This window comes from Rhodamnia argentea, chromosome 9 (assembly GCF_020921035.1).
Source record: "Rhodamnia argentea isolate NSW1041297 chromosome 9, ASM2092103v1, whole genome shotgun sequence".
NCBI lineage: Eukaryota > Viridiplantae > Streptophyta > Magnoliopsida > Myrtales > Myrtaceae > Rhodamnia > Rhodamnia argentea.
Genome location: NC_063158.1, coordinates 2590755 through 2601090, shown reverse-complemented (window position 1 = coordinate 2601090; position 10336 = coordinate 2590755). Strand labels below are relative to the sequence as shown.

Genomic DNA, 10336 nt, shown 5'->3' with positions numbered 1-10336 from the left:
ATTTACTCTTCAGCTTGGCGTGAAGATTCCACGAAAATGACATTCTCTTTCCAATCGAATCAATTTCAAGATTCAAACAAGTGGTCCATGAATCGATATCAAGATTTAGGAGGCGTCCGTCGTCCATTGGTAATGACTCCAAGCCCCAATAATGTGAACTGACTATTTTGAGGCGGCAACCAAAACTTAAGACCCCCTGACAGACAGACAGCGAGGAAAATGATAAGACTGTTCACATCATAATATCTCTCGTAGCGCAATTAAATATTTTTCCATTATAGGCCAAAAATAGGAAATTCTTAATGAGACAATTTCAGATCATTCTTAAAAGTATTATGCAGTACTTGTTAAATAATTAAATGAATAATTAATACAACATCGGTTATATCATCTCGTCTAAGTATTTTGAAATTTGAACATTTTCTTAACATGGTCATAGATAAGAATGCGACCGCGATCACGTTCCGATGATAAGGTGGAATAGTACATCGACAATTAAAAAAATTATCAAAAAAATGACGCTGAATTAGATGTTTCAACGCGGAAAGAGTTCTCTCGAATCATATTATACGATTACTTTCCCAAAAATGGAAATCGGCAGCAAAATTCGATTCAAATTGCGAATCAAAATCAAATCGGCTTACGTAAGCGTTGACGTAGAGAGCATGCATTCCCCAATTTCTAGATTGCCTAAGGCAAGGTGGGGGCTTGGTCGAGACCAAATCTACGTGGAACCGTGGGCGCGAGCCACGTGGCGCAGCCACATACACCGTCCTCTATTGCGGCGCGAAGCCCCACGCGAAGGAAACCGAAAATGTACATAAGATGACCGCGCTCGTCCCCGTTTTCGTCGTCGAACGCTCTGTTCTTCTTCCGGTCGTCTTCTCCGCAGGATCAAGTTCCGCCATTAAAGCTTTCTTCGTCGCATTTGGAAGCCGATTGTTCCCGGTCCCTCCTCGATACGCGTCCGTCTCCGCCGACCCAAAAGAAGGATTTCCTTTGACCCCGTTATCGCAGTTGCAAGGTATCTGCGTTCGGTGCTCTGGGATCGAATCGCACGATGACGAGCCAACCGCAGAAAGCCTCAGTTCACGACTTCACTGTCAAGGTTTGGTTTTTTCTCCGATTTTTCTTAATCACTCGTAAAGGTTTCGTCTTTGTCGTGTGAGAGGGCTTGGGTCGGCGACGTTCTGATATCGACTCATCTTTTCGCTTGCCTAGTGCAAACTGCAATAGCTTTTTGGTTTGAGTCATGTCGCACTTAAATTTGTGATTGTTAATTAAGTTCGTTCCATGTAACCTCAAGTTGGTTTTTCCGTGGTCCTGTTAGCGCGACCTTCTGTTGATTCCATGTTTGCTTTTGTTGTAGGATGCTAGGGGGAATGATGTCGATCTCAGCCAGTACAAGGGGAAGGTCCTGCTGATCGTCAACGTTGCGTCACAATGGTAATTGTTCGATTGGATGCTCGATCTTCATTTTTGGTCTTAAGACTGGTGGGAACATATCTCACCATATTGATGTTCCTGTCCTCGTGGACTAGATTCAGTGCAAGTTCCAATTTTGTGTTTCTGTGCTTTTATCCCTGGTGCTTCGAAAATCAGTGTAATCTTTCATAAGCAAGCCGTGGGCTTCCAAAAGATCTCCTTTGATGTAGGATTCTGAATAGATTCTCACCGCTGCGCGCTTGTTGTCATGCAGTGGCTTGACAAACTCAAACTACACAGAGCTGAGTAAGCTTTATGAGAAGTACAGAAATCAAGGTATACTAGTTCTGTTTCTCCCTCTTCGCACAATTTGAATTAGCTCTGTTGCACTAGAAAGCAATGACTCAGACCAAGCTATTTCATCGGTTCCGGCGTAGCTGTTATTGTGCCAGCAAGTGAGAGACTCGTTGTTGTCTTTTTTTCCTTATGGTTCCTTCATGGAGCGATTTCGTGAAACATAGTGATTGTAGTGAGATTAGGGCTTCTGCTGTGAATGAGCCCCATTTGGTATTCCTCGTTGTAAATTGTGGAGCAGGGGAAGTAGCCCAAGGGAGTAAAGGATTTGCTGTCACTTATGTTCCCCAAGAGATCTTCCATTAGTACTTTGATATGGAGTAATGCTATATCAATCTGTGGAACGTCCTGCATCAGACCGAACAATGTCTTACTTTTGTCTAGCAATTCATTGCCCTGGAGTATCAATGGTTTGTACGAACATAATTTGGGTGGGAGAAGACGTAAGGAGATGACCCTATCCCCTTATTGGAATGCAGGTCTGGAGATTCTGGCTTTTCCATGCAACCAATTCGGATCTCAGGAACCAGGGACCAACGAGCAGATCCAAGAATTTGCCTGTACTCGATTCAAGGCCGAATACCCTGTCTTTTCTAAGGTCATTTTTTTTTTCTTTTTGGTTCTCTTGATAGCTTCTGTGAGGATGAGGATCCAACGAATTGAATATTACCTTGTGACCTATCGGATCTTCCAATTTGAGCGGGATCCAACTCCGACATGGAAGTGTAGAACTCCTGCTTACGAATAGGATCTCAATCATACAAATGACTATGATAAACATGTGGTTTTTTTTAAACCTTTTTCACTCTCTCATTACTGGTTGGCAAGATAGTATTAGTAACAGCATTATATGGTGTGCACTTTATGCAGGTTGACGTGAATGGTGCGAATGCTGATCCATTGTACAAATTCCTGAAATCCAGCAAAGGCGGTTTCTTTGGCGACAGCATCAAATGGAACTTCTCCAAGTTCCTGGTCGACAAAGAGGGGAATGTGGTCAACCGTTACGCTCCAACAACTTCGCCCCTGAGTTTCGAGGTAAAAGGAACCGAGCGCCTTTTTCACGTGCCATATATTCCGAATCCGTACAGTGCATTTCTGAGTGATGCTGATTGTTTCCCTTGTGATTTGCAGAAGGATGTGAAGAAACTGCTGGGGGTCGAGTGAATTTCAGAAGGTGGACAGTGTCTGATCCTGGTTGATGAATAATAATGGAAGCAGACTTGGGGGAGTAGCTTTGTGAGGAGACTTCTTATGTATGAATGTTGTTCAATTACGCCGCAGTTCTTGAAGCTAGTAACGTTGTAATCCTATGTTTCGAATCGAACACTGTTCTTCCCTGTCTGTTTTGAAAGATGACGTCTTCATCGAGGCGCAAGATATGTTATTGCATGGCCTTGTAAATCCAGCTCTGACCACGACGCATTTGATTCTGATCACATCACAAGCCTCGGAAGAGTTGTCTCAGTTTAAACCTGCGAGTCTCTGTGATTTTTCCTACAAGATAGTCGTTAAAATGCTAGTTGGTGGGCTTAAAGCTTAAACTATGACTACCAATCGTATTTCCTCGGAACGAAGCGCCTTTTCATCGTCCAGGAAGGGCTGCATTAGGTTAGAACTCGGCAATGGCGGCGCAAGCAAAGGGCAAGGTTTTAAAATTGCCATGCGAAAAAGCCTATGATAGAGTGGAATAAGACTTCCTTGAGGCGTCTCTCCAGATTGGGCTTCCATGAAAGATATGTTGGCTGGGTTATGGATTACATTATAATAATATCTCTACATTCTACATCATCATGTTCTCATATTATTTAAAGGGATATGTTTATTAAAAAAATATATATGTGTTCACTAGAAATCCTAAAACTTATCATGAAAATGTAATTGAAGTATTAAAACTAGCAAAAGTATAATGAAGTCCTAAAACTTGTCAAATTGATGCAATCGAGTCATTTCGTTAATTCCGTCCAATATAGTTAACAAGGAATACTAGCATAAATTTTTGGGTCTCGACCACGGGCTGGGTGGCCCTCATCCAGATTTGGGCAAGGGTCGCGACCCTCACCCAAATCGAGAGACTATTGTTGGTCCTCGCTTAGTTCTGGCTAGGTGCCGCCACTAGTAGCCAAAATTGGGCAAGTCTTTTAAATTAATTTAAATAAAATAATATTAAAAATCAGATCCAAATCAAAACGACATCATTTTACCACATTATAGCCATGTAGGAGACAAAAAATATTAAGAAAAAGCCACATGAGCATTTTCCGTTAGTTAAATTGGACGAAGTTAACATAATGACTCAATTGCACTTCTTGCAAGTTATAAGGACCCAATTGCACTTTCATGATAAATTTTAGCACTTCTAGTGAACATATCCTTTTTTAAATGGTGACAATTTTAAAAGATAAACTATTGAAATTTCATAAATTCGGTATAAACAACAAAGGGGAAAATTTTCCAAAAAATAAACTTAGTAAATGGCACCCAATTCGATTGTAAACCTTCTAATTGTGTCAATTTAGTCATAAACCTTTCAATTGTATTAATTAGTCTCAAACATTTTGAAGATTTGCCTTTAGTCCAAATCTTTTGACGATTTTCCAATTAGCGTTGACTTGGATAAAATTTTTTAATGTTTATGAACTTTTCCTTTTATTTATTTTTTTTTCCGTTTCGTTTCCTTTCACCTATGGTCGATCGACTAAAAGTGGCAAACTTAGGGATGGCCATGCCATGTAACCCGATTGGAAGCTACATCAATGATTTTAAGTTAAAATTGACATGAAGGAATCGGCAAATCGTTAAGGTTTATGACGAAATTGATACAATTAAAAGGTTTATGATTAAATTGAAAAAACATCAAAAGATTAATATCAAATTGGCAAAATTACAATGCTTGTAATTAGATTCGCCACCTTACTATATGTTTAGAATTTTTTGGACAATTTTTCCCGCTACAAAGCATACACCCCCGAAATCTTAGAGGGTAAAGTGTAAAGATTTGAAAGAAGAAGGTGCAAAACACATATTAGCAAAGTTTGCTGGTGTTTCTGTAATTCTTCGTTTTTGCCCCTCCGCCCCGCTTTAAATAGGCACAAGTTTTGGGTCCTCCTTGAGCTTGAGACCGGAAGACACAATGACGAGTCAACTGATGCAGGACCCGCGACCAATTTACGAGCTCACTGTCAAGGTTTGTCCATCAGTTCATCACCCATCTGAGAAATTTCTACATTTTCGAGCACTCCGGGGTTGAAAATAACCATCGATCTTTCTTTCTCTGTCTGGCTTTGCGAGTCTCTGAATGTTCTCCGGGCACAAACTCTTTCTTCACAAGCTTCGTGAAGCTTGTTCTTGAACTGAACTATTTCGGTAAAGAACTTAATCATGGTGATGATAATGTTCCCTTTTGGAGGATCGGCTCATTATTGTCGGAAACATTGAAAGATTGCAACTTTGATGTGAATGGGTGATGAAAAGCTAGTTGACTCTGGGTGGCAGTAGTTGTTGAGAGCCAGAAGATACTTGATATATCGAATCATTTTTGTTGTCGCTGGTGAGAAACGATAACGAAGAGATCGATCTGGTGGTCAACTGAATGGCAGGAGGTTCTGCTGTGCTTCTTTTCATTTTCAGATGTGTTTGCTTTCTAGCACCTGACTGAAGATAGTGTTGTTCATTCCCCCATTATATGAGAACTTGATGGAGCTGGTTCGACGATGGCTCTCTAAAGCTTGTACGTCTTTACAAATGCAGGATGAGAAGGGAAATGATGTAAGTCTGGGTGACTATAGAGGGAAGGTGTTGCTCATTGTGAATGTGGCCTCGAAATGGTATGTACCCCATCCACCTTGTTTTTCTTCCCTTTGTTCTGTCTCATATTACCGAGTTTTTACTAAGGAGAGAAGAGAAGGGAGCGTGCGGTGATTGTCGTTATCATGAACCTCTGAATTCGGACATAATATGTTAGCCTTGTTAGGAGATGTGATACATTTAATAGCTTAGTTCTGTTTTACACTTCAACAGCTCACCAAATCGATATTCTCTAGATTTTCCCTGAGTATATATTTAATCAGTTCTTGTTTGGTTTTGGCAGTGGATTGACTAACTCGAACTATACCGAGCTCAACCAGTTGTATGAGAGGTACAAAGATAAAGGTGAGCTCTTCAAACTCTACGTTTGAGTTCCTATCTTCCTTAGGTGACTAATCCACCAAGGCTGCAGAAGTTGGAATGTTAAGAGTAATGGTGGCTGCAGAAGTTGGAATGTTAAGAGTAATGGTTTGTCAATTATAATCCTTTGCATATAACTATATTCTGGAATATGGTGCTGAGGATGGAAAAGAACTGCAGTACTACGTTACTGGTTGAGTGGATCCGAGTTTGTGTCATCAAGCTTCGTGGACTTACCACTCACTCTTTCCATCTTCCATTCTTTGGTTTTGAAACTGGTTGGAAACTTTCACAATGATGTCTTAACTTATAGTGCTCACTCTAGCTATTATCGTCTTAGGGATGATCTTATTGTAAGCGTAATCTTGGTCGCCACTCTCCAACACTTTTCCACATCATTGCTAGTGTTATATTTTTTGCATGGCCTCCACTTCTGGCGCTCTGAGGATGAATTGAAGTTCTTCATCTACTTCTTTTTTCCAGGAGGTATTCTCTTACTTTGTTGAGCTGGCTCTGGGCAAAAAAAACTAACCAGTAGATCTTGGAATATGACATTTAAACTAATATTTATATCAGCCAGGGAAAAAAGAATAGAAAGATCAATACTCATTCCGTAGCCTTTGTATGGTCCTTCATTCTCACTTCATTGACCTAATATATGCTTTCTCTCCGACTTGCAATACTCCATTTGCAAGAGATTTTTTCATGTTAGATCTATTTCCTTTCCAGTTTTACTATGTACATTTCATTTGTGGCAGTACTAGATCAGTGGCAGAGGAATTGATTATCCTGACCCAAAATAGAGAGAAGGTAATGCTGAGTGAGGTTGGGTTTTTCTGATAAATGAAGTGGTGCAGGTTTGGAGATACTGGCCTTTCCATGCAATCAGTTTGGTGATGAGGAACCAGGAACAAACGATCAGATCAAGGAATTTGTTTGCACCCGCTTTAAGTCAGAATTTCCCATTTTCGATAAGGTGTACAAGCAACTTTTTTGTCTCTTACTTTCTGTAAGCCTTGTTTAGACACACTGTTAAGTTACTATGGCTTGACCACTGCTAAGATATAAATGCCTCATTATTCTAGATGCTGCTTGAACATTTAGTTTGCTTTGTTTGCCATAATTATCATCACCAAACTTCTTGAATAGTTTCTTCCTTTCCCAAAATATGTATTTGTGGTCTGAGGAATTAACATGTGACTTTGCCAAGTCCCGGTTCAGCAACGAGGAATTAACATGTGACTTCCCTTTCTTTTTGTTAGATTGAAGTGAATGGGGAAAAGGCAGCACCACTATATGAGTTCCTGAAATCAGGGAAATGGGGAATGTTCAAGGATGACATTCAGTGGAACTTTGCCAAGTTCCTGGTAGATCAGAATGGGGTGATTATAAATCGTTATTACCCAACGACATCTCCTCTTACCATCGAGGTATACCTGCTTAGGAATCATTTTTTTTTTCTGGTTGATGCTTAGGGATCATGTTGTCTATAATAGATCATGAGATGGTCCCCTAGATGTGCTTGAATATTGAAAAGAACATGTCCATTTACTAAACCAGTGAAACAATGTACGTGAAACGCTGCAGGGAGACATAAAGAAGCTGTTGGGAATTTCATGAAGGTCTGAAAAGGCTGGTGTGCACAGTCGATTCTCATGCGCTGTTGAGACTATGAAATGCCTATGCAGATTGTGCTAGCATTTGTATAATATGTGTGATTCTGGCATCAGGGTGAATTCTGTAATCGACTCCAGATCTTGTACTATTAGCTCCACTGGGTGTTGTTTGATCGAATTTTTTGTCGGTTTGAATCAAATATCTAATGCATTGTGAAAGCTGATGCTCTTCTCTAATTTTGTTTTGTTATTGTTAATTCAGTTCTTGTTGCAGAAGTTACGTCGAGTAGTTGCAGAAGGTAAATTTGGGTTCTGCTGCTTTGTTTTGTTTAGAACTAGTTTGCTAGACTTCTCTAATTTCAACTGTCTATGACTGTGCTTGCTTTTGTTTGGTTATGAGGTTCTTTGGTTTTACCGGTCTAAGACGGTAGAAGAAGAACTAAAATTTAGCTAGTGCTTTGGACATTTTGACTAAAATTCGTGGAGTTTAATGGACTACGTTTCCTAAGATTCAAGATGACCTACTTATGATGCATAAAAACCAACCCGGTCCATTTGACCAGGCTTTTCAAAGTACTTGGTTTTATAAGTTTGCTCAAATTCCGCTTGCTGGAGAACGCTTTGTTTTCTTAAGAAGCAACCGTAAGGATAATTGTTCAATGAGGAGAGTAAGCTCAAAATTCTTGGGGTATCATGGTTCCAGGTAGAACCTCTAACTTGGAATCTGGTTGCTAGGGAACTTGTATGGGGTAGGTTTCAAATTTTAAAAATTGGGAAACTTGTTCAAGCGGGTTGTTTTTGGTTCTAAGTAGATGGAACCCGAGAACCGTAACAAGTTTTTGTGTTTTCTTGGTGTATGTTTTCGGGCAATCGCAATCTTGCGGTATTCTATGGCGCCTAATAATGAGTGTGTAACCTATAATCACTAGTCTGAGTTTTTATTTTCGCCGGTATTTATGACTGAGATTTTTACTTTATTTGTGTTTCATATTTATTTATGTATCTAAATATGAGTTTTGGCAGCAAGATGACCATTAAAAAAGGCAATGATTCACTATAATAGTTCAAATAATAATATAAGTGAAACATGGATAGACCATGGAACCTACCTTGGAAGGGGTAGATTTCAAGTTATAGGGTTTATAAGGTAGGTTCAAGGTTCAAAAAATGATGAACTTATTTCGACGGGCAGGTTTCAGGTTTTACTTCTAGATTCCAAGTGAAACATGTACATAACTTGGAACTGATTGCCGTGCAAAATTCAATGACTAAATAAACAGAAAGAAAAGGCAAATCCTGAACCTTGGAATTCTAGCCTGAACTCTTCTCTCACTGTATAGCCCATTTACTTTATAAACTAAAATTTAGACAATGATTCCACTTAATGCCATGTCTCACTGTTGATCTTATATATGTCCTCACTACTAGTGCTACTTGAGTTGCAGAAAAAAACGCAGATAGTTGTTCTTGTACTCAGAAGAGATGGTAGCATAAAGATAAACTTATAAGCCCTTCCATCAAGTCTTCAAACACATCGATTCCTTTTATGTTTCAGCCACAATTAGCCCCACATCATTTTATTCATGACATAATGATGAACAGGCAAATCTTATTCTCTTGAGTTCTATTATGGAAATTTGGAAAGACAGAACTTACTAATTCTTCCTCACAGGCTCTTTGGTATTAGTTCATGGACCAATCTTCAGAAATGCATCAGTCCTCAGACCAGAAGATCTCCATCCAACCCCAATCGCCCTCGGGAATGCCTAAAGCATTCCACACTGCTCTCGATGCGTCAACAATATAGTTTGGGCATGGTGGCCGGAAATCATGAGCCGTGTCGCACCCCATCGTCGAGCTGCACTCATCGGCCACCTTTACCTTCAAGCTCCTCCCATTGCCATGGATAGTTATCTCCTTGCCGCATCTCTTCTCATTGTTGAACCACGCCAGTCGATAACGCCACTACGGGCATGGGGTCAGGATGGTACTGGTTGTTGCACTCAGAAGGCGCGCCCAATTCCTAGCCCTTCTGGAATCTGTTTATGGTCAATTGCCTTGGTGCGTCTCCTCACGGTGGGCGAGCATTTGTAAGCCGTAAATTCGCCTTTCTTGCAGCATGCGGCACTGTCATCGGTGTGGCATTGGCCCCGAGTCCCACGGACCCACAGGCCAGCAACTGACCCAACAGAAGCGACCACCACGCCGCAGTTCTGAAGCAGTAACATGGACACTTTGAATCGAACACTTCCGTCTGTTTGAAAGATGAGCCTTCATCGAGGCGTAAAATGCTTACGGCCTGTAAACCCCTAACACACTTGATTCTGAACACAACACAAGCCTCGGAAGACTTGTCTCAGTTTAAACCTGTAAGTCTACGTGATTTTTGCTACAAGATAGTAGTTAAAATTCTGGCTGGTGGGCTTAAACCATTACTATCCATCTTATTTTCCCGGAACAAAGCGCCTTTTCGTTGTCCAGAAAGTGCCATCAGGTTAGAAGTCGGCAATGGCATAAGCGAAAGGCAAGGTTTTAAACTTGACATGCAGAAAACCTATGACCGAGTAGAATAAGACTCCCTTGAAGCGTTTATCTCCAGATTGGGCTTCCATGAAAGATATGTTTGCTGGGTATTGAATTGCATTACAATAGTATCCCTCGGCCATGGGCTGGCTGGCCCTCAGGGCCCTCACCCAAATCAGGAGAAGGTTGCCAGTCCTCGCCCAGTTCTGGCCGGGTGCCGCCACTAGCAGCCAAAATTGGGCGAGTCTTTT

The 10336-nt window shown here is 40.7% G+C and overlaps 3 protein-coding genes across 3 annotated transcripts; 2 read left to right on the top strand and 1 right to left on the bottom strand.

Moving 5' to 3' along the window:
* The first annotated feature begins 841 nt into the window (after positions 1–841).
* On the top strand, positions 842–3155 carry LOC115756095 (probable phospholipid hydroperoxide glutathione peroxidase). Its single transcript, XM_030695775.2, has 6 exons — positions 842–1108; positions 1370–1446; positions 1700–1761; positions 2259–2377; positions 2650–2817; positions 2914–3155. Exons 1-6 carry the CDS (start codon positions 1061–1063, stop codon positions 2944–2946), a joined length of 507 nt encoding a protein of 168 aa, XP_030551635.2. The 5' UTR covers positions 842–1060; the 3' UTR covers positions 2947–3155.
* A 1669-nt stretch (positions 3156–4824) lies between these two features.
* Positions 4825–7799, top strand: LOC115732494 (probable glutathione peroxidase 8). The gene is made up of 6 exons (XM_048285773.1): positions 4825–4966; positions 5530–5606; positions 5870–5931; positions 6804–6922; positions 7209–7376; positions 7534–7799. The coding sequence occupies exons 1-6, from the start codon at positions 4913–4915 to the stop codon at positions 7564–7566; spliced, it is 513 nt and encodes a 170-aa protein (XP_048141730.1). The 5' UTR covers positions 4825–4912; the 3' UTR covers positions 7567–7799.
* A 1476-nt stretch (positions 7800–9275) lies between these two features.
* LOC115732493 (kiwellin-1-like) lies at positions 9276–9790 on the bottom strand. Its single transcript, XM_048285456.1, has 2 exons — positions 9620–9790; positions 9276–9527 (listed from the first exon to the last, which is right to left on the bottom strand). Exons 1-2 carry the CDS (start codon positions 9788–9790, stop codon positions 9276–9278), a joined length of 423 nt encoding a protein of 140 aa, XP_048141413.1.
* Between the last annotated feature and the right edge of the window lie 546 nt (positions 9791–10336).